Below are 24,559 nucleotides of genomic sequence, written 5' to 3' on the forward strand. Positions count from 1 at the left end.
TCTTGATACCCATGTTTCCTCCTATTCATAAGTTTCTTCACATCTGTCTACTACATGCTTATTCCTTCTTGCTTTAAGTTTTTTTCCTATTTTGAATGGAAGTTAAGTCTTTTCTATTTAAAGGCCTGGGAAGGTGCTTTTACAAGATTTCGGTCTCTAGCTCAAAGTTCACACTTCATCAAACAATGGAATAGGCCAGCTGGAAAGCACTAAAAAAAAATAAACAAGGCATCATCAGCCAGGGAGCAGAGGGATTTAGAGTACACTGTAGGTTTATATTTTAGCTTCCATTTTTTTTTTTTTTTGTGGTTTTTTTTTGGCTGAGGCTGGGTTTGAACCCACCACCTCCAGCATATGGGACTGGCGCCCTATCCCTTTGAGCCACAGGCGCCGCCCTTAGCTTCCATTTTTAAGAAAGATGTAAGAGAGGGAAAGAGAGGCCCTGAATATTCGGGGAGACCAGAGGGGTGGCTCTAATGTTATAATCAGTTTGTTTACTGTTACACAGAGAGACAGCTACCCAACAACCAGCCTTCCCAGCATCTGAAAGTGGACCTTATTCTGAAGCTCAAGAAAGAGTTCTAGAGAGTCAGAGCTGGCTTAGGATTTCACAGGATCTGGAAGGGAAGTTTGATCCCCCATCTCCAGAAGAGAGAAATGTCACTTCCAGGGCATCTCTCTAGTACTGAGGGGATGGTCCCAACACAGGCTGCTTCCTGAGCCATTCCTGACTCCAGGAACCTATAGTCATGGTGCGGGAAGGGCTCTGGCCTGGTGGCTTCTTGCCTGACCCTAGAGTAACTCTGTTCCTGACAACCTTCTTCTCTAGTGGTACCAATCATTTCCAAAGCTTCCTTCAGCTCTTGGGGACTGATGCTGGCCTAGCTTTCTCTTGCTGTCTTTTATCCCAATTCTCCTTATCAAGACCTTAAAAATTTGGTTTAATGTTCTGCTTGTGGAGCCAGAGGCCCCTTTGTATGCTTTTGAATATCAGGCCCAACTGGGGGATGATGTGCATTGTGGAGATGAAAAAAGAAAGAAATGGAGCAGGGGTAGGTAAGGAGCTACATTACCAGGAAAGCAAAGAGAGTGAGAGCTGTAAGTGTAATAAGTAATGTGCATCAGGCAGCGTGAATTCAGGATGTCTAATGTTCCATTACCTTATATTGCTGAAAATGTACACTTTCCTCCCAGATTTTGGCACTAAAATGTCACATATGGGGAACAGATGTCAAGTGTGTGATCCCTGGTTTTTGGTTCCAGGTGACACAGCATATTTACTGGTACCAAGACAGTGGAACAAATGAGCAGAACAAGTAGGTACAAGTGAGCAAAAGGTCAAAGTTTATTAAAGCACAGTACACTCCAGAGAAGGGAGACATCTACCTTATCAAGTGGAGAAATGCTGGGTTAGTGAGATTTTTCCCCTTCATGATAATTTTCCAAATCTATGTTAAGTGGTGGTGGGGGTAATATATTTACTATTTTTCCTGGAAAGGGGGAAAAATTCCCGAATGAAGAGTCCTCCCATTTCTATCCCTGTAAATCAATTTCTAGAAGTTGTCATAGTATTTGTAAATTGTGATAAAAGTGATTGTACTCCCAGCTGCTAAGGAGGCTGGGGCAACAGAATCACCTGGGCCCAAGGATTTGGAGGTTGCTGTGAGCTGTGACACCACAGCACTCTACTGAGGGTTAATAAGTGAGACTCTGTCTCAAAAAAAAGTGGTGAAGTTTTTATTGTGTTTATGAAAATGGGTCCCTTGAGGCTACTGTCACCTTACTTGTATGCATGCTACAAAGACCCCTTTTAGTGGCCTTGGCCATATCTCCACCCTGGGGCCTCTCTACCTGTGAGTCATTTTTGTAAAGCAAACATCAGTTCAGTTATTGAAAGCCTTCTTGAAATGCTTTCCTTTCTTGGCAGCCCAGTCTGGTAATTTTGTTCCTTCCCATTATGGACAAGGGATGCCTTAGAATCATCTGCCCCTGTCTCTCTCTAGCCCTACCAAACAGGATAAACACAACTTTAAGACATAATTGACATTTGGAGAGAATTTCTTCCATATGAATTATGATTACAAAAGTATGAGAAATATTTAAAGACCTTGTCATATTCTTCACATATGTGGAGTATCTCTATGAATTCTGTTCTGTACTGAAATGTGTGAATCCTAGTTATAGGATTCGACACTGTCTCCACAGTTGTAGTGGTTTTCTCTGTCATAAATTTCATAGAGAAATGTTTGAGTAGAGGTTAAACACTTCTCATCTTCTTCACATTTACAGCTTTTCTGTTCAACACAAATTCTACTGTGTACACAAAACTGTGATTTCTGCCATAAAGCTTCCATGCACCTTCATATTGTGATTTTTCTCTGACATGATTTCTCTTATGTTTACTAAGGGCCAAGAATCAGTTAAAACATTTGTCATGTTCCTCAGAAAGGAAATAGCAGAGGATATTAACAAATGGAAGAACATACCATGCTCATGGATGGCAAGAATTAACATTGTTAAAATGTCTATACTTCCCAAAGCTATCTACCTATTCAATGCCATTCCTATCAAGGTACCTACATCGTACTTTCAAGATTTGGAAAAAATGATTCTGCGTTTTGTATGGAACCGGAAAAAACCCCGTATAGCTAAGGCAGTTCTTAGTAACAAAAATAAAGCTGGGGGCGTCAGCATACCAGATATTAGTCTGTACTACAAAGCCATAGTGGTCAAGACAGCATGGTACTGGCACAAAAACAGAGACATAGACACTTGGAATCTAATTGAACACCAAGAAATGAAACTAACATCTTACAACCACCTAATCTTTGATAAACCAAACAAGAACTTACCTTGGGGTAAAGACTCCCTATTCAATAAATGGTGTTGGGAGAACTGGATGTCTACATGTAAAAGACTGAAACTGGACCCACACCTTTCCCCACTCACAAAAATTGATTCAAGATGGATAAAGGACTTAAATTTAAGGCATGAAACAATAAAAATCCTCAAAGAAAGCATAGGAAAAACACTGGAAGACATTGGCCTGGGGGAAGACTTCATGAAGAAGACTGCCAGGGCAATTGCAACAACAACAAAAATAAACAAATGGGACTTCATTAAACTGAAAAGCTTCTGTACAGCTAAGGGCACAATAACCAAAGCAAAGAGACAACCTACACAATGGGAAAGGATATTTGCATATTTTCAATCAGACAAAAGCTTGATAACCAGGATCTATAGAGAACTCAAATTAATCCACATGAAAAAAGCCAACAATCCCTTATATCAATGGGCAAGAGACATGAATAGAACTTTCTCTAAAGATGACAGACGAATGGCTAACAAACACATGAAAAAATGTTCATCATCTCTATATATTAGAGAAATGCCAATCAAAACAACCCTGAGATATCATCTAACCCCAGTGAGAATGGCCCACATCACAAAATCTCAAAACTGCAGATGCTGGCGTGGATGTGGAGAGAAGGGAACACTTTTACACTGCTGGTGGGACTGCAAACTAGTACAACCTTTCTGGAAGGAAGTATGGAGAAACCTCAAAGCACTCAACCTAGACCTCCCATTCGATCCTGCAATCCCATTACTGGGCATCTACCCAGAAGGAAAAAAATCCTTTTATCATAAGGACACTTGTACTAGACTGTTTATTGCAGCTCAATTTACCATTGCCAAAATGTGGAAACAGCCTAAATGCCCACCAACCCAGGAATGGATTAACAAGCTGTGGTATATGTATACCATGGAATACTATTCAGCTATTAAAAAAAATGGAGACTTTACATCCTTCGTATTGACCTGGATGGAAGTGGAAGACATCATTCTTAGTAAAGCATCACAAAAATGGAGAAGCATGAATCCTATGTACACAATCTTGATATGAGGACAATTAATGACAATTAAGTTTATGGGGGGGGAAGCAGAAAGAGGGATGGAGGGAGGAGGGTGGGGCCTTAGTGTGTGTCACACTTTATGGGGGCAAGACATGATTGCAAGAGGGACTTTACCTAACAATTGCAATCAGTGTAACTGGCTTATTGTACCCTCAATGAATCCCCAACAATAAAAAAAAAAAACATTTGTCATGTTATTCTCATTTATAAGATTTCTCTCCTATATGAATTTTCTTATGTGTAGTAAAGTTTGAGCTCTGCTTAAGTGCATCGCCACACCGTTCACAGTTGTAGAATTTCTCTCCAGAGTAAATTTCTATAAGCTTCATTAAGTTATGAAGACCAAGTAACATTCATCATATTTCTAGGGTTTCCATGTTATCTCATTCTCTTTTAATGTACAGGCTGGTTAGACTCTGAGTTAAAGGGTTTGCTACACTATTCATATTTGTAATGTTTCTGAGTTAGATTCTGAGTTAAGGGTTTGCTACACTATTCATATTTGTAATGTTTCTCTCCAGAATTAATTTTTTTTTTTATGTAAGAAAGGTGTGAGTACTGGTTAAAGCATTTGCCACATTGTTCACTTTCATAAGATTTCTCCCCAAAATGAATTCTTTTATGTACAGAAAGGGTTGAGGAATCATTAAAGGCTTTTCCACATTCTTCACATTTGTAGGGTTTCTGTCTAGAATGAATTCTTTTATGTACAGAAAGGTGTGCATACCGGTTAAAGGCTTTGCCACATTCTTCACATTTGTAGGGTTTCTCTCCAGAATGAATTCTCTTATGTCTAGAAATGTGTGAGTACTGCTTAAAGGCTTTTCCACATTCTTCACATTTGTAAGGTTTCTCTCCAGAATGAATTCTTTGATGTACAGAAAGGGTTGAGGAATTTTTAAAAGCTTTTCCACATTCTTTACATTTGTAGGGTTTCTCTCCAGAATGAGTTCTTTGATGTACAGAAAGGTGTGAGGAATAGTTAAAGGCTTTTCCACATTCTTCACATTTGTAGGGTTTCTCTCCAGAATGAATTCTTTTATGTACAGAAAGGTTTGAGTACTGATTAAAAGCTTTTCCACATTCTTCACATTTGTAGGGCTTCTCCCCAGAGTGAATTCTTTTATGTACAGAAAAGTTTGAGTACCGGTTAAAGGCTTTGCCACATTCTTTACATTTGTAGGGTTTCTCTCCAGAATGAATTCTTTTATGTACAGAAAGAGTTGAGGAATCGTTAAAGGCTTTTCCACATTCTTCGCATTTGTAGGGTTTCTCCCCAGAGTGAATTCTTTTATGTACAGAAAAGTTTGAGTACCGGTTAAAGGCTTTGCCACATTCTTCACATTTGTAGGGTTTCTCTCCAGAGTGAATTCTTTTATGCACAGAAAAAGTTGAGGAATCATTAAAGGCTTTTCCACATTCTTCACATTTGTAGGGTTTCTCTCCAGAATGAATTCTTTTATGTCTAGAAAGGTATGAGTACTGGTAAAAGGCTTTACCACATTCTTCACATTTGTACGGTTTCTCTCCAGAATGAATTCTCTTATGTCTAGAAAGGTGTGAGGAATCAATAAAGGCTTTTCCACATTCTTCACATTTGTAGGGTTTCTCTCCTGAATGAATTCTTTTATGTACAGAAAGGGATGAGTACTGGTTAAAGGCTTTTCCACATTCTTCACATTCGTAGGGTTTTTCCCAAGAAAGAATTGTTTTATGTACAGAAAGGGATGAGTAACAGTTAAGGGATTTATCACATTCTTTACATTTGTAGGGTTTCTGTACATTATAAATTGTCTTGTGGTTCGAACATCTTGAGCTGTGGCTAAGACACTTGTCATCATTCTCACAATGGGAGATTTTCTCTCCAGTATGAAGTCCCTTGTGCTTAGACAAGCTTGAGCAAGATTTAAAGACTTTGCAACATTCTTTACATTTGTACTGCTTTTCCACAAAATGGATTATCTTATGTTTACCAATGTTTGAGCATAGTTGTAAGGCTTTCCCATATTTATTACATTCCGATGCTATTTCCCCAGTATGTGTCATCTTATGTCTATTTACATTTGATAATTTTCTGACAACTTGGAAACGTTTACTGCATTCGTAGGTTTTACCATGCATAGCTGTTAAACTTTCGTTTAGTCCATTGTAACATACTTTCTGCTGCTTATACTCACCCACCCTATCCCAGTCTTTTATTGAGTTGAAATTCTCAGGGCTATCATTTTCATATCTTCTCAGGATTATCTCTGGTAATAAAATATTCACGCCCAGCACTTGTGAATTGCTCTGGGTAGAATGATTAGATATAACTGAAAGAAATTTAAAAATACAAAATTATGCCATTGAATTTCATCACAATTGAATAAATACACATCACAAATTTTACCTGTAAAATTATGCCCAGCAAAGTAGCAACATGGCATAGGACAGCACAAATGCCCTAATAATTTTTAAAATACATGTAAGTAAGAAATATATATTGCATTTTAGGGATTATAAAAATGAAGTGAGAATTTTTAGCCCACCAGGTGAGCACAATGTGAAGAGGCATGTACAGGCCAGGTATAGTGGTTAATGTCTGTAAACCTAGCACTGTGGGAGAGTGAGAGGGTGGATTGCCTCAACACAGGCATCTGAGAGCAGTGTGAGGCAGAGTGAAACCCTGCTTATACCACAAATAGAAAAAAGTAGTGGGGCAAGTGGCAGACACCAGTCGCTCCAGCAACACAGGAAGCTGAAACGAGAGTATCTCTTGAGCCTAGGAGGTTGAGGTTGCTGTGAACTATAATACCACAGCACTCTATCCATGGTGAAAGACACTCTGTCACAAAAATATATAACTATATAAAATCAAATAAGAAAAAAATGATAATGACAAAAGGTGCAAAACATGGGAAGAAAAGTTCATTCTATTTATAGACCACAGACATAGCATTGTCCGTATGAAAGTAAATTTTTTCCTCAAAAGAAAAATAGAGACCTGCATTAACTCTACGGGCTTTTCAGGGCTTTTCTTTCTTTCTTTTTTTTTTTTTTTTATAGAGACAGAGTCTCACCTTATCGCCTTTAGCAGAGTGCCATGATGTCACAGGACTCACAGCAACCTTATCTCTTGGGCTTCAGCGATTCTCCTGCCTCAGCCTCCTGAGCAGCTGGGACTACAGGCGCCCACCACAACGCCCGGCTATTTTTTGGTTGCAGTTCAGCCGGGGCTGGGTTTGAACCCGCAACCCTTGGTATATGGGGCCGGTGCCCTACTCACTGAGCCACAGGCACACCCTTTTCAGGGCTTTTCTAAAGATAGGTTGTGTCTTCCATGAGGGAAAGTGCTGAACAGAATGGTGCAGTTTCTTGTTTCTTTTTCTTTTTTTGCAGTTTTTGGCTTGGGCTGGGTTTGTACCTGCCACCTCTGGCATATGTGGCCAGAATCCTACTCCTTTGAGCCACAGGCACAGCCTGAGAATGGTGCAGTTTTTATAAAACTGACTAGGGGAGCCAAAACCAGAGGTAAAACATTGTTATAGCACCAGAGAGACAACAGACAGATTCAGGTCTAGCAAATGATTACAAGCTCTTAAGAGAAAATGGGGGGGAAATGCTTCAGCTAGAAAATAGCCACACAATTTCACAGGCAAAACAATTTCAGAATGTATACTGAAGTCTTTAGTATGATTTGTGTCAGAGTCTTGTACGGTAAAGCCACATTATGGATTTTGTAAAAGGTGCCTTATGTGGCTCGGTGCCCATAGCACAGTGGTTACGGTGCCAGCCACAGACACCGAGGCCGGTGGGTTAGAACCCAGCCTGGTCCAGCTTAACAATAATGACAACTACAACAAAAAAATAGTCAGGCATTGTGGTGGGCACCTGTAGTCCCAGCTACCTTGGAGGCTGAGGTGAGAGAAACCCGTTAGCCCAAGAGTTTGAGGTTGCTGTGAGCTCTGACACCACAGCACTCTACTAAGGGTAACAAAATGAGACACTGTCTCAAAAGAAAGAAAGAAAGGTGACTTTTGTATCATCAAGTCAATGAAAGATTAGAACATGTAAAAAATAATAGGGAGATATAACCCAAAGAAACAAAATAAATAATGTAGAACCAACCATAAAAAACAGAAATGTCTGGGCGGCACCTGTGGCTCAAAGGAGTAGAGCGCTGGCCCCATATGCCGGAGGTGGCAGGTTCAAACTCAGCCCCAGACAAAAACTGAAAAAAAAAAAAAAAAAAGAGATGTCTAAATTACCTAAGAGTTTTATCATCATGATTGTAAATGGGTGAAATGGAAATGATACAAACAACTATGCGAAGTCATAAAAATAGAGATATCAACAAAAAAGATGAGCTTTAAAAAAAGAGAAATTCCTAAGTTAAAGAACACAGTGGAAAAGACTGAGAAATTTTCAAAGGTAAGAAAAAAAAAAAATTCAGAATATCAAGCTCACCAGACTTCAGCTAGGAGAAACACAAAGAGACCCAAAAAAGACACATGAAGATCAAAGATTTGAAAGCCACACAAGAGTATCCTGAAAGCCAGGAAAGGAAACAGATGTGTCATCTCCAAGCATGCTCTTCTGAGATTACTAGAGGAATTTTCAACACACACCTTTCATATCAAAAAACAGTTAGATGATATAGTCAAAGTGCTGAAAGAACAAAAATTTCAAAACACATACACTGTATCCAGCAAAAGATCTCTTAAAAATAAAGAAAAAAATAAACATTTACCAAGATAAATGAATGCTGAAAACTGCCAAAGAAGAAATGTCCAAGGAAGCCCCTTTCATTGGAAATGATATTATGCTTGAGATAAATGCTAAATTAGGTAAAAATAAGTAAATCTCAAAAAAAAACTAAGTACATTTAAGTAAAATGTTGTATTATTATAATGACAGGGCAGAAAGTACTTTTATTTTTATTTTTTTAATATTATTTGTTTTTTGTAGAGACAGAGTCTCACATTATTCCCCTCGGTAGAGTGCCGTGGTGTTGCACCATTCACAGCAACCTCCAATTCCTGGGGTTAGGTGATTCTCTTTGCCTCAGCCTCCCGAGTAGCTGGGACTACAGGCACCCGCCACAACGCCTGGCTATTTGTTCATTGCAGTTTGACCAGGACCGGTTTGAACCCAGCACCCTACCCACTGAGCCACAGATGCCATCCTATTTTTTTTTTTTTGACAGAGTCTTAAGCTGTCACCCTGAGGGTAGAGTGCCATGGCATAACAGCTCACAGCGACCTCAGACTCTTTGGCTTAAGCGATTCTCCTGCCTCAGCTTCCCAAGTAGCTGGTACTAAAGGCACCTGCCACAACACCAGGCTATGTTTTGGTTGTAGTTGTCATTGTTGTTTGGCAGGTCGGGGCTAGATTCAAACCGGCCAGCTCCAGTGTAAGTGGCTGATGACCTAGCCACTGAGCTGGGCGCCAAGCCCAGAAGGCGCTTTTAATCATGCTTTAATATTCAAAGACAAAAACAGAATCTTAACGTGAAAATTCTGTTAATGGTACAGGTGTTCAATGTAACAAAATGAAATTGGTGACATCAGTAATTTGAAAGAAAGGCTGGTTGAGGTGTCTCACACCTATAATCCTAGCATTTGGGATGTCAAGGCAGGTAATTTCCTGAGCTCACAGGTTCCACACCAGCCTCAGCCAGAGAGAGACCTCATCTCTAAAATAGCCAGGCGCTGTGGCAAGTACCTATAGTCCCACCTACTAGGGAGTCTGAGGCAAGAGAATCACTTCAGCCCAAGAGTTGTAGGTTGCTGTGAGCTGCAATACCAGACACTCTAATGAAGGTGAGAAAAGTGAGACTCTGTCTCAAAAAACAAAACAAAACAAAAAAACTAGCCAGGCATTGTGGCAGGCACCTGTACTTCCAGCTATTGGAGACAGTGAAGTAAGATGATCTCTTGAATCCAAGAGTTTGAGGTTGCTGTGAGCTATGACAATGCCATAGCACTCTATTCAGGGACACAGAGTGAGACTCTGACAAAAAACAAAACTAAACTAAACAAAAACCATAGAATAACAAAATAAGGAATATAAAGAGTTATAATTTTTGCATTCAATTGAAGTTAGCTTGATGTGAGTCTGAATAATATTAATATTGTTATATCTTTAAGAACTTTTTATAATTTCCATTCTTCAAGGTGTTCAGAAAGAAAATATCTATAGAATTCGTGTGAAGTAAACTAAGAAAGCAATCAGACTAATTACAAAAATCAATAAAACAGAAATGAAGGCACAAGAGAAGAAATGAAGAGAAAATATCTAGAATAAAGTAAAAGGAACTTTAACTCATTTATATTTAATGTAAGTAACTCAATAATCTAAAAAGATGATATGGCTGAATAGACTTACATTAAATGAGTTTCTATAATATTAGGTCTAGAGAAAACTCCTTATAGCTTTATGGACTCAAATAGGGTAAAAGTAAAAACACAAAAAATCTGTATGCCAAGCAAATAGTAACTCAAAGTAGGTGAAGTAGCTATAATTATATCGGACAATATACACTTGTGGCCTAAACAGCCAAGAGAAAAATGTAGTAATAGAACAGGCCCCTTTACAAAGAATCCTCATTATCTATTACATATACTCACAAACCACATTTTGGTATATTACATATAACATCATTGATTCCAAACATAAGAAATAAATCACGGCAAAAGCAAGGAAGAAACAGCAGTGTTGTCATTTTTAATTTTAGACCCTAGTTTTTTTTGTTTTTGTTTTTGTTTTCTCTTTTTTAAAATTTCAGATCAATATGAGTTTACAAACAATTAGATCACATGCCTATAATCATACTACTCTGGGACAGTGCATAGCTTGAGCTCATGTATTCCAGACCAGCCTGAGCTCAGCAAGAACCCCATCTCTACTAAAAATAGAATAACTGGGCTTGGCGCCTATAGCTCAAGCAGGTAAGGTGCCAGCCAAATACACCTGACTTGGCAGGTACAAATCTAGCCCGGGTCTGCCAAAAAACAATAACGGCTGCAACAAAAAAATAGCCAGGCGTTGTGGCAGGTGCCTGTAGTCCCAGCTAATGGGGAGGCAGAGGCAGGAGAATGGCTTGAGCCCAGGAATTGGAGGTTGCTGTGAGCTGTGATGCCACAGCACTCTACCCAGGGTGACAGCTTGGGACTCTGTCTCAAAAACAAAAACAAAACAGAATAACTAAGGCAAAAGAATCACTTGAGCCCAAGAGTTAGAGGTTGCTGTGAGCTAAGACATCATGGCACTCTACCCAGGTCAATAACTTGAGATTCTGTCTCAAAAAAAAAAAAAATTAAAAAATTAGGTTACATGTTTGCATTTGCTAGGCAAAGTCCCACTTATAGTTGTGTCCCTCACCCAGGAGGTGTGCATATACCCTTACATAAGACACCATTTTTAATAATCAATTGAAAGATTAGAAAAAAGATTAATTAGATAACAGAGAACTTGAACATGGTATATTACTTAGACCTAACAAACATGACAGAACTCTCTAGTCAAAAGTAGCAAAATAAGGCTGGGCATGGTGTCTCAGGGCTGTAATCCTAGCACTCTTGAAGGATGACGCTGGAAGATTACTTGAGGCCAGGAGAGTTTGTGAGCAAGAGACCTCCTCCTAAAAAATAGCTGGACATTGTGGCAGGCGCCTGTACTCTCAGGTACTTTGGAGGCTGAATTCACTTTATCCCAGGAGTTTGAGGTTGCTTTGAACTACAATGACACAGCACTCTACCAAGGGTAACAGTGAGACTCTGCCTCAGTAAAAAAAAAAAAAAAGGGTGGCGTCTGTGTCTCAGTGAGTAAGGCGCCAGCCCCATATACCGAGGGTGGCGGGTTCAAACCTGGCCCCAGCTAAAGTGCAATAACAACAACAACAAAAAGTAGCCAGGCGTTGTGGCAGATGCCTGTAGTCCCAGCTACTCGGGAGGCTGAGGTATGAGAATCGCCTAAGCCCAAGAGCTGGCGGTTGCTGTGAGCTGTAATGCCACGCACTTTACCAAGGGTGACAAAGTGAGACTCTACCTCTGAAAAAAAAAAAGAAAGAAAAAGTGACAAAGGATTGAGCTGACATTTCTCAAAGAAGATATATAAATAGCCAACAAGCATTAGAAAGGGTGCTCAAAATTAGTAACTACTTAAGAAATGCAAAGCAAAATCACAATGAAATATCATACATCATATTCAGAATGAATACTCAGAATGAACACTCAATCCCACTGAGAATTTTGTTTGTTTTTTTAGGGGTGGGGACAGAGTCTCACTATGTTGTGCTAGATAGAGTACTAAGGTGTCACAGCTCACAGTAACCTCCAACTCTTGGGCTTCAATGATTCTCTTGCCTCCATCTCCCAAGTAGCTGGAACTACAGGCAGCTGCCACAATGCCTGGTTATTTTTTTTGTTGCAGTTGTTGTTTAGCTGGCCTGGGCTGGGTTCGAACCCGCCAGCCTTAGTGTGTGTGGCCAGTGCTATAACCACTGCGCAACAGGCACCAAGCCCCACTGAGAATGCTGAAGTGATTATGTGGGCATCTCCAACATAATCTGGGAGATGTTGATCTGGGGCTGGTCCCACGTATCCAGAGACCTGAAGGGAGATACTTACTCATGACAAAGGAGACAGGCCTGAAGACCTTGACAATTTTTGTCTGTGTGTATATATGTTTATATATCTATTTGTGTGTATATGTATATATACAGACGCTATATACTGTCTGTATATAGTATATACATTGACCACCTCCCCAAGTTCACCTAATGTACACAGACTGGGCATGCACCACAAGTACGTATCAACTAGGCCAAGTTCCTTACGCTAACCACCTATGTGTGTTGACAAGATTTTTACAATCCCTTGAGTGGTCAACTTACAAAGGTCTCGTGTTTCTCTGTGTGTGTGTGCATAATACAGTCCTGATAAGCATAACCTAAGCAAGAAATAGTTATAAAATAAGGGTTATTTATGACAGGTATGGTGGCCCATACCTGTTACTCTTAATCACTTTAGGAGGCCAAGGCAGGTGGATCACCTGAGCTCAGGCATTCGAGACCAGCCTGAGAAAGATCAAGACCTCTTCTCTACTAAAAATAGAAAAACTACCCAGACACTGTGTCAGATGCCTCTAGTCCCACCTACCGAGGAGGCTGAAAAGAGAGGATCACTTGTACCCAAGAGTTTGATGCTGCTGGATCTACAATGCCTCTGAACTCAACCCCAGGGTGATAACAGTGAGAAACTGTCTCAGAAAAATTTGTAAGAGTGATTTTGTAACAAGAGAGAATTTAATACATACTCTGGAATACTGCAACTCCCCAATGACATAGTATATGTAAGAAATGTATAGAGTAGATACCTTTAACTATATTAAAGTTGCAAAATTGGGGCTTGGCACCTGTAGCTCAAGCAGCTAAGGCACCAGCCACAAATACCGAAGGTGGCAGGTTCAAATCCAGCCTAGGCCTGCCAAACAACAATGACAACTACAAACAAAAAATAGCCCGGTGATGTGGCGGGCACCTGTAGTCCCAGCTACTTGGGAGGCTAAGGCAAAAAAATTCCTTAAGCCCAAGAGATGGAAGTTGCTGTGAATTATGATGCCACCGCACCCTACCAAGGGCAACAGCTTGAGACTCTGTCTCAAATAAATAAAATAAAATAAAATAAAGTTGAGAAATTAGAGCATAAACAAATTAAACTATTTATCACACTTCATGTAAAGAAAATGTTGAAGTTCAATTACATGAGCTTTTTCTTTATATTTGGGGGAGATTCTTTTTTTTAGACAGAGCCTCAAGCGTTTGCCTTGGGTAGAGTGCTGTGGCATAAAAGCTCATAGCAACTTCCAACTCCTGGGCTCAAGCGATTCTCCTGCCTCCACCTCCCAAGTAGCTGGGACTACAGGTGCCGGCCACAGCGCCTAGCTATTTTTTGGTTGCAGTTGTCATTGTTGTTTGGCGGGCCTGGGCTGGATTCAAACCTGCCAGCTCAGGTGTATGTGGCTGGCGCCTTAGCCGCTTGAGCCACAGGCGCCGAGCCTTTTTGGGGAGAATCTTAAATTCTCTAATAAAATTACTGACTATACTTCTCGCACAATCTTATTAGAAACCTTCATTGAATCTAAAACTATAAAGCAGAAGACATATGCCATCCATTTGAAGTGTCCTGAGATGCCTGACCCAAATACTAGTATTAACTGCTCACTCTCATATTTTAAATAGTATGCTAAGGCAGTGGTTCTCAACCTGTGGGTCCAGACCCCTTTTTAACAATGAAAATAAATTTCCAGACTGGGAAGGTTGAGAACCACTGTGCTAAAGAAAAAAGAAATTGTTCAGAGGCACACTTTCATTCTCTTGCCCAGGTTAAAATGCCATAGCATCAGCCTAACTCACAGCAACCTCAAACTCCTAGGTTGAAGTCATCCTTCTGCCTCAGCCCCACAAGTAGCTGGGACTATAGGCAACCACCACACTGCCTAGTTATTGTTTTTTATTTTTAGTAGTGAAAGGATCTCACTCTTGTTCAGGCTTGTCTTATACTCCTGAACTCAGATGATCATCCCACCTCATCCTCCAAGAGTGCTAGGACTATAGAAGTGAGCCATCATGCCTGCTTAAAGAAAAAGAAAAAAAAAATTTTTTTGAGACAGAGCCTTGAGCTGTCGTCCTGGTAGAGTGTCATGGCATCACAGCTCATAGCAACCTCCAACTCCTGGGTTTAAGCGATTCTTTTGCCATAGCCTCCCAAGTAGCTGGGACTATAGGCGCCCACCAAAACACCCAGCTATTTTTTGGTTGTAGTTGCCATTGTTGTTTGGCAGGCCCGGGCTGGATTCGAATGCGCCAGCTCTGGTGTATGTGACTGGCTCCTTAGCCGCTTCAGCTATAGGCACCGAGCCTAAAGAAAATTTTTTTAAAATGGCTCAGAGATCCTCCAAAAGAGCAAATATTTTTATGTTCTGAAAATCAACCAAACAGCAGGCAGATTTTGCAGTCCTGGATAAGCCATAGAAAGTTCTTTCTTTTCACTATAAACTAGAAAGAACATCATCAAAAACTAAACTCCTTCTAAAAATTAAAAAGAAAAGGCCAGGCAGCTATAATCCTAGCAGTCTGGAAGGGCAAGGCAGGTGGATTGCTTGAGCTTAACCAGTAGGAGTCCAGTCCAAGCAACAGCAAGATTACATCTCTTAAAAAGAAAAACTACCCGATCATTGTAGCAGGAACCTGTAGTCCCAGCTACTTTGGGAGGCTGAAGGAAGAGGATTCTTTGAGCCCAAAAGTTTGATGTTGTTGCGAGCTATGACACCACGGAACTCTACCCAGGGTGACAAAATGAGACTCTGTTCCAAACAAATTTTAAAAAATTAAAAAGAAGAATAGGGCGAGACATGGTAGCTCACACATGTAAACCCAACACCTGAGAGGCCAAGGTGAGAGGATTGCTTGAGTTTCTGAGTTTGACACAAGCCTGACCAAAAGCAAGACTCTCATTCTAATAAAAACAGTAAAAATAGTAGCCAGGTCTTCTGGAGAAAACCGTACTCCCAGCTACTTGAGAGGCTGAGACTGAAAAATCACTTGAACCAAGATGGTTAAGATTGCTCTGTGCTAGGCTGATGCCATGGCACACTGGTCTGATGGCAACACAGTGAGCCTTTGTCTCAATGAGAAAATAAACATAAAAAATGAAAACAAAAACGAGGTGTCTTTATGTAACAAGAGAAAGAAACCCAGGCTTCCCAGAAATAATTTCCAATAAAGCTGAGCTTCCCTAATCACATTGCATTGTGTGGTTTACTCCTTCAACGTTGGACCTCTGACCAGGGTTATCTGCTTCAATCACTCCAACCTACCTGGGTGCTTGACCACTGTCTGGCGAGTCTTCACCTTCCATGGTTCTTTCCTTTGCTCCAGACAGGTGATGAGGTCCGGCTTAGAGACAGCAAGCCCTGTTTCATTAGAAAAAAAAGACAACATGACGCTACTGGGCTTCACCAGTTAATAATCTAGAACCTTTCTATAGTAGAGAACACAACATTTTAGAGATCCTAAAAGAATAATCTAAAAATAGAGGTTTCTGACAAAAACTTTACAATATTTTAAAAGCATTTTATTTATTTATTTATTTATTTTTTTTGTAGAGACAGTCTCACTTCATGGCCCTCGGTAGAGTGTCATGGCCTCACACAGCTCACAGCAACCTCCAACTCCTGGGCTTAAGCGATTCTCTTGCCTCAGCCTCCCGAATAGCTGGGACTACAGGCACCCGCCACAATGCCCAGCTATTTTTTGGTTGCAGTTTGGCCAGGGCCGGTCCGAACCCGCCACCCTCGGTATATGGGGCCAGCGCCCTACCGACTGAGCCACAGGCGCCGCCCTTTAAAAGCATTTTAAATGCTCCACTACCCCATACTATGGAAATAAAATTTGGTGCCGGAAACTAGACTAAAAGGTATGGGCAACAATTCTAAGCCTCTACATTTTTGAAATTACCATCAATGTAGGGAAGGATATTTATCAGCTCAAGAAAGGCTAAGATTAATGCCAAGATAACATCTGAAATATGCTCTTTTCTATACCAAGAACTTATGTTTTCCTTATACTCAACAATCTGAAACTAATGCGGTCAAAGAATAATCTCCACAAAACCCACCTACAGAGAACAATCTGAAATGCTTAGCGTACAGTTAAGAAATGTGTATGTAAGTTATCCTCACCAAGGAAGACCAGGTGTCTGTATGTCTCTAACATGACGTCCCGATACAAATTGTGCTGAGCAGGGTCCAGGCAGGCCCACTCATCCATAGAGAATTCTATAGACACATCTCTGAATGTCAACAGTTCCTGAAAAAAAAAGCTAGAAATCTGAAAAAAAAACAATATTTATCATGATGCCATGGGAAAACTTAATTTCATTTTTACATCAATGTGTGGGTGAGAACTTCTTTGGACTTACATGACTGAATGGTATTATGTGATTAGTACAGCAGAGAGATAGTCCCTCATGTGCTGTCTAACACTGAGAAAAGACGATGGGATAATATCCACAACCCTGGTGTAGATGCTGTGCTTTTTGGCTTTACAATGCAAAAATAAGGCCACCAATACAGGCATGTGGATTCTTGCGCCTACTCACATCATTCACTATAAGCTGTGCGTATTTCTTAAGTGAAAATATCATGGTGAGGTAAATGGAGGCTCTGAGATTTTAACGTGTGCAAGCAGGAACTGGAGATCTTGTCAAATGCAGTTTTTTCTGGGTTTTTTGAGACATAGTCTCACTATGTCGCCCTCAGTAGAGAGCAATGGCGTCACAGCTCACAGTAACCTCCACCTCTCAGGCTTCAGCAATTCTCTTGCCTCGGCTTCCCAAGTACCTGTGACTCCAGGCACCCACCACAATGCCTGGCTATTTTCTTCTTGCAGTTGTCACTGTTGTTTGGGTGGCTTGAGCTGGGCACGGACCATCCAGCCTTGGTGCGTGTGGCTGGTGAGTAACCACTGTGCTATGGGCGCCAAGCCTCAAATGCAGTTTTTTATTCAGAAGATATTAGTTGAGGCTTTATTTCTGAATTTCCAACAAGCTCGACAGGGATGCCAATATTTCTGTCCCATGATAATACTTTATCACAAGTGAGACTGGATTTATCCCAGTTGAATGTTGACCCAGTAAACAACCATTAGAGCTTTTATTTTCCAAACAAGGTATAAAAAGAGAATTTCACAAGGTGCATATGAGTTGATACTCTCCCCAAAGTACTTAATCATATTCTGATAAAAAACCACTAAAAGAATTTTTTTCAAAGTTGAAAGTACATGCTGAGCTCCTGTAGCTCACCGGTGAGACTGCCAGCCACACACACCGGAGCGGGTTGGTTCAAATCCAGCCCAGGTCTGCTAAACAATGACAACTACAACCAAAAATTAGCCAGGCATTGTTGCAGGCGCCTGCAGCCCAGCTACTCGGGAGACTGAAGCAAGAGAATCACTTAACCCCAAGAGTTGGAGGTTGGTATGAGCTGTGACACCAAGGCACTCTATCCAGGGTGACACTTGAGACTCTGTCACACACACAAAAAAAACATGCTGAAAGTACAGATATCTGCCCTATCTTCTAATCTCTAATGCTATCTTTAAAAACTCTTCTTTAGCATCCGAGAAAGCAAGGCTTTTCTAATAATTCTGATTTTGAGAACCTTGAGTTTCTTTAGGCCGTTCATGCCATCTTTTGTAAATTGCATGTGAGTCACCTTATTTTACACAGCACTGAGGGGACTTCTGCACTGAAACTGAACAGTACTTAGTCCCGTGCTTTGCTAATATCCAATGACCTAACATCATCCATACAGGGTAATACTTATTTCCATTTAAAATAGGCACAAGGGAACATTTGCAGAATTACAGAACATAATTTTTTATAAACATAAATTTGTGATGAAAATTATCCAGGGCATATGGGAATTTGGATGGAGAGAAGACACTGCTGTATACGGAGGGGAGAAGGATTTCTCAGAGCCTCTTCACTGGGCAAAAAGTGTTGTTGTTGTTTTTTGTGATTTTTGGCCGGGGCTGGGTTTGAACCCGCCACCTCCGGCATATGGGACTGGCGCCCTACTCCTTGAACCACAGGCGCCGCCCCAAAAGAGTGTTTGAAACAAGCTCATTAGGCAGGAACATCACAAGTAGAGAAGATTTCTAACTTCGAAACATAGGACATTGCAGGAGAAAAGGCAGTCACAGCCCTGTGTTAGGACACATTTAGCTGAGAAGCAACCGGTTCTTCCTCTTTCCCTGCCTGCCCTTGATTTCCTTCTCAGGTGAGATTACCCGGATGTATATTCCACCTGCATCTTGATAATATGGCTTAAAAGGAATCAGCACAACCCCTTCACCTGCTCCCACCACATCCACAGGCTGAGAAACCTTGAAGCAAAAGAAGTATATACACATCTCTACCCTTTCCTGTTCTTTATTACAGGAGACAATCGGGAACAAGGAGCTTCCACATAAAGACCAAAGTGTGACTTTCCTATTTTTTGCCCTCAGGTGCCCTCCCTGCTAGCAATTTTGGCTATGGCAATGGAATGTTGGTGGTGCTGTCCTGTCCCCGTGAAGCACAATCAGGGCAGGCCCTGTGACCTCCCTTGGGACATAAGGTTCAACACATTTTAAAACTCTCATGTTTGACACTGGCCTAACCTTAGCATCACATGGGGGTAATAATTAAAACTATGTGGATGACACAATCCAGACTAATAGAATCTGTGGGAAGGTGAAATCACAGATGATGGCATTTCTTCAAACTGGCCATGGAATCCTACCTGGAAGCCTGGGCTGAGAACCACTCAGGTAAGTATTGCCTCCCAGGCTTTATTACCCACACAAGGTATTCCGTATCCTGGGCCCTTCTAAGTATGAGATCCTGCAAGAGCAGCAATTACTCTATCTTGAAGCAAATAGTCACTTTTTTTTACAATGTCTATGTATGTACTTGTTTAAGAATTTCAGGAATGGGTGTTTAGCAATTAACCAAAGGACCAAGATTGCAGAACTCCCCCCAACATTATTCAGCCATCTCCCCATGTTGCTTTTGAATAAACTGCATTTTCTTCCAACAACTCCTGTATGTTGAGTTTGGTTTCAGAAATGATTTTGTAAACCTTGGGTTTGCCTCAGATTATGCTGGTTTGAAGTGGGTGTATGAAGTGGTTTGAGTTTGTAGCCTCATACTCTCTGGATCAGTTGGAAATCTAATAATATCAATTTTACAAAGAGGTGGCCAAGCCATACTGAATACTTTGTAAATGTTTTGTGAAATTTTTGAGACAGAGACTCAAGCTGTTGCCCTGGATAGAGTGTTGTGGCATCATAGCTCACAGCAACCTGCAACTGGGGCTCAAGTGATCCTCTTGCCTCAGTTTTTCTATTTTTACTAGAGATGGGATCTCATTTTTTGTTCAGGGTGGTCTCAAACTCATGAGCTCAAGCAATCCACCCACCTCTGCTTCCCCAAGTGCTAAGATTACAGGTGTGAGCCACCACTCCCAGCCTGTTTTGTGACATTTTTAAACAACTATTTTGTAAATAAAGATGTAACATAGAGCTATAATTTTGCATTTTCCCTATGTATTGTGACTGTAGGTGCACTTTTTATAGCATTGTGTACTATACTTGCTCAAAAATAGATAATGAAAATAGGCAGACGGACCATTGTGGCTTCATTGTTTGGGACACCATGCACTTTGCTGTACAATTGTGAGCTGTGACAAGTAGGCTGAGATGAAAAGTGCCCCCTAGAGTAACACTCCATGGGACTCTTCTGTGTTTATATCATATGTGGTAACTCTGGATGGTATGTAAAAATACTTTATAATTACAAAGAGAATTATTCCCAACTCCAAAATAGCCTTCAAAATGGTAGACAGAAAAACAACTGCCACATTACACAATTAAAACAAAGTGTGATGTTCATCTCAGAGATTGTAAAGATCAATGAAGTCACCATATTACAGTCCTCACTTAGAAGACTTGACAGCACCATTGGTTATATATAGTTCACCCTAAATTCACCTTATACTTGGAAAGGCCTTTTGTGTTTGTACTGGACTATATTCAAAGGACAGAAAAATCTTCACTTGTCTACATGATGGAAGATAGTTTCAAACAAGGAGCCAGACGAACACTAAGGGGACGTCCTGCACCACAACAGGAACTCTGACAAGGGTTGCTATCTCCTGGACTATTTATATTTCAAAGCAATGAGTCCTGGGCCCTGGAGAAAGACAGACCTGAATTTGAAAAGGAGGTAAGAAGATTATTTATCTGCTAAAAGTATGTGCTTATATTTCAAAGAGGCAGAAAAAAAAACACATACAAAATTTTCTAAATTAAAATCTTTAAGAAAAAGGAAGACAGCAAAATCTTTACATTCAAATTGGGGTATTCGTCCCGTATTTCTTTTCTTTTTTTTTTGGCTGGGGCCAGGTTTGAACCCACCACCTCTGGTATATGGGGCCAGTGCCCTATTCCTTGAGCCACAGGCACCGCCCTCGTCCAGTATTTCTAATTTCCATCTGCTCTTACATGACACAGGTCTAGGGCCACTTCCTTGAACTCATGGACATAATTTCAGGAGACACTGATGGCCACCACAGAGACAGCATGAAAGAGGGTTTATGGAGTGAAAATAATCAGAAGACAGGAGCTATCCAGGACCCATGAGAGGGACAGAGTTTGTTCAAGTATTGGTTGAGCCACTGGCATGTAAAAGAAACAAAATCTTAGGACCAAATCTTTATGCAAAAGCAGAGGTCAAGCCCAGAGGCTGAGTAATTTAAGACCTTTTTTTTATTTTTTATTTTTAGAGACAGAGGTCTCACTCTGTCGCCCTTGGTAGAGTGCCGTAGCATCAAAATATATATTGCTTCAATTTATCTGACAGTTACCAACTCATTAAAAATAAGTTGAAATGAGCCGGGCGCCCATAACACAGTGGTTATGGCGCCAGCCACATAAACCAAGGGTGGTGGCTTACGAAACCAGTAACAATGTCAACTGCAACAAAAAATAGCTGGGGGTTGTTGCGGTCGCCTGTAGTCCCGGCTCTTCCAGATGCTGAGGCAAAAGAATTGCTTAAGAACAAGTGTTTGAGGTTGTTGTGACTGTGACGCCATGGCACTCTACCAAGGGTGACATAGTGTGACTTTGTCTCAAAAACAAAAAAAAAGGGCTGGGGGCAGCGCCTGTGGCTCAAAGGAGAGAGGCACCGGCCATATACAGAAAGTGGCAGGTTCAAACCCACCCCGGCCAAAAACTGCAAAAATAAATTAATTAAAAAAAAAAAAAAAACAACGCTCAGCGCCTGTAGCTTAAGCAGCTAAGGCACCGGCACATACACCAGAGCCGACAAGTTCAAATCCCGGGCCTACAAAACAACAATGACAACTACAACCCCCCACCCCCACCCCAAAAAAGCCGGCATTGTGGCAGGCACCTGTAGTCCCAGCTACTTTAGAGACTAAGTTAAGAGAATGGCCTAAGCCCAAGTGTTGGAGGTTGCTGTGAGCTATGATGCCACAGCACTCTACCCAGGGCAACATCTTGAGGCTCTGTCTCTAAAAATAAAAATAAGTTAAAGTGTATACAGGACATAGTCAAAAAAAATACAATAAATAACATTTTTCAGAATATCCAACACTTCCTATCTAAAGTATTCTCATAATAACCCAACATTACCTAAATCCAAACCTTTACAGTTAATCTTATGTTATACATTGCAAGCTTTTTACTATGTTACAAAATACATTGCATACCACTCATATGGTATGTGAAACCCGCTGTTTCACAAATTTCAAAAAACAAAATTAAAGGCACAGCACCCATGTGAGTTTAACTAATCATAACAATTATTGTGGGGAAGGGGCTGTGAGGTGGCCAGGGCCCATCACAGCCAGGGGAAGCCTTTAGGGAACGACCCCTCACCTCACCACCCAGCCACTTCTCCTCAAGATTAACATTCTTTTCAACTGCCAGAAGTCACATAGCTCCTACATACTTTCCTTATTACAGCTTTTCCTCTTTAACATTAATCCTTACCCCAGACGTTAATATTTACCTTGTTAAAGATACTTTATAAAAGCTGCTTCCACAGTTCCGTGCTGGCTGCAGACAGACCTTCAAACCCCATCCTATCTCTACCCTCCTGTGTGTTTTCTATATTTCTTTTGTGTCTTTCTTTCTAATTTCCCACCATTCCACTCAGGTTATCTCCTCCTCCTCGCATTGGGTCCATTTGAAATCAATTCCATAGACATGAAAATAAATAAAAATAGGGAGGGCTGCGCCTGTGGCTGAACGGAGTAGGGCCCCATATACAGGAGGTGGAAGTTCAAACCTGGCCCCGGCAGAAAAGTGCAAAAAATAAAATAAAATAAAGTAATAAAAGGAGAGAATGTGGTAGACAGACACCCCCAGAACCTTTCTTAGCTATTTGTGAACTGACAATGCACTTGAAAGCATAGGAGCAGTAAGTCAGTCAAACAGGCCAAACCAGAAATGGGGAAGATAAAAAAAAAAAAAAAAACTTGAAAAAAAACCCAAGGCAGTAAAGAGGCACTATAGAACACGTTCATAGCACGTTTAATGATTTTTTGATGATGGTTTTTGATTGGTACATATTTTTAACTTGCCTACATGCTGTTAATCACATAAGTAGATTTTTAACATACTTTGGAAATTATCCCCTATACAAATTCTTAAAATGTGTTACATACACAAAACATTTTTAAAATTACTCCCGCTGCTCTCCAGAATTGGCCTTTTCGATAATGAAGCCTTTTCACGAAATCAACTTCCTGTCTCTGTTGTTTAACTAGGATTACAGGCAACCGAGCCACTTTTGGTTTGGCAACAGCTTGACCCACCGTGCCCGACCCTAAGTTTATTTTTAACAGAATGGGGGAATTGGGGGCCCCACGGACTACAGCCCCTCCGAGGAACAAGCCCCACACATGCAGTTGGGATTCTTCCTGAGGACCCTTCCATTGTCACCACGTGGGAGGAACAACCTGCGCTGCAGGCACACTGTGGGCCGTGGTCCAGGTGTCGACTCCAGGAAGGTGCCTGAGAAACAGAGTCCCCGCTGCCTGCCCCACTCCACCTTTTCCTCACAGGGTCTGAGGGCCAAGCGTGCCAGTGGCAAACTTCACTCTGAAGACTGTAAAACTGAAGTGAAATTGCTGGTTCCGCCACAGTCACTTCTGGCCCCAACCACGCCCCTCCCCCTCTCAGGACACCCAGTCTCCGGTACTCACCATTTCCCAGCTTCCGGGATGTCCCGGTGTCGTCCCTACAAATCTCCCGGCACCTGCAGGTCACAAGATAACAGAGGCGGCTCTAGAGACACCTGGATTCCCCAGAACAGGCAAAAGCTGAAGAGGGCACCCCAGATCGGAGCCCAGGGAAAGAGACCAATACCGCTCTGGATTCCCCGAGACGTCGTCTTCTTTCTGGCTATGCATCTGATTGAACAGTTCATTTTGGAGCATCCCTGATCGGACAGGATCTCAGGCCCCACCTCCCTAACCTTGAGTGACAAGAATGCCGTCCAACAAGAGGCTGAAAGAGGCAAGAACGCTAACAATTTCTTCACCACAGCCCCCAACTTTTTTTTTTTTAATTAAGGACATGGACAATGACTTTATTCATCTTGACATTCGGGGACACCATACTTGCCACAGAGTAGCTGTTCAACAAATTTCGACTAAAGGAATAAAAAACTACTTACTTAGTGTTTACTCTGTGCTAGACTTGGGCACTTATTATTTCAATAGGAGTTAGAGTTTGCTTTGAAGGCGTTTTCAATATACATTGATGTCTAGCTAAAAGCATGCACATAAGTCACTCAGTAACCTAATAGATTAAAGACGTTGGGAGTCACAAAAGCAAAGGCCATGACAGTGCAGAACAGGGTGAAATTACCTCTAGTCTCCGGTTGGGGGGTGGGCATTGCATGAGGCTTCATGCAAGAGGTGGCATATGACCTCTTAAATCACAGGCACAACTTAGGGGTACACCATGCACCTCCCAGGTGAAGGGCTTAGCTACAACGTGGGCTTTAGCTAAGGAACTCTGTAGCTCT

The 24,559-nt window shown here is 41.2% G+C and overlaps 1 protein-coding gene across 2 annotated transcripts; it reads right to left on the minus strand.

The window, feature by feature from the left end:
• Positions 1-3,990: 3,990 nt before the first annotated feature.
• LOC128572728 (zinc finger protein 726-like) lies at positions 3,991-23,921 on the minus strand. 2 transcript variants are annotated; one of them, XM_053572794.1, is made up of 4 exons: positions 23,733-23,921; positions 16,638-16,764; positions 15,774-15,869; positions 3,991-6,226 (listed from the first exon to the last, which is right to left on the minus strand). In XM_053572794.1, exons 1-4 carry the CDS (start codon positions 23,733-23,735, stop codon positions 4,407-4,409), a joined length of 2,046 nt encoding a protein of 681 aa, XP_053428769.1. In that variant the 5' UTR covers positions 23,736-23,921; the 3' UTR covers positions 3,991-4,406. The 2 variants fall into 2 exon arrangements, with proteins under 2 accessions (XP_053428769.1, XP_053428768.1); XM_053572793.1 differs by having other exon boundaries at positions 16,638-16,785.
• Positions 23,922-24,559: the final 638 nt, after the last annotated feature.

The sequence above is a fragment of the Nycticebus coucang genome, chromosome 20 (genome assembly GCF_027406575.1).
Source record: "Nycticebus coucang isolate mNycCou1 chromosome 20, mNycCou1.pri, whole genome shotgun sequence".
Lineage (NCBI taxonomy): Eukaryota > Metazoa > Chordata > Mammalia > Primates > Lorisidae > Nycticebus > Nycticebus coucang.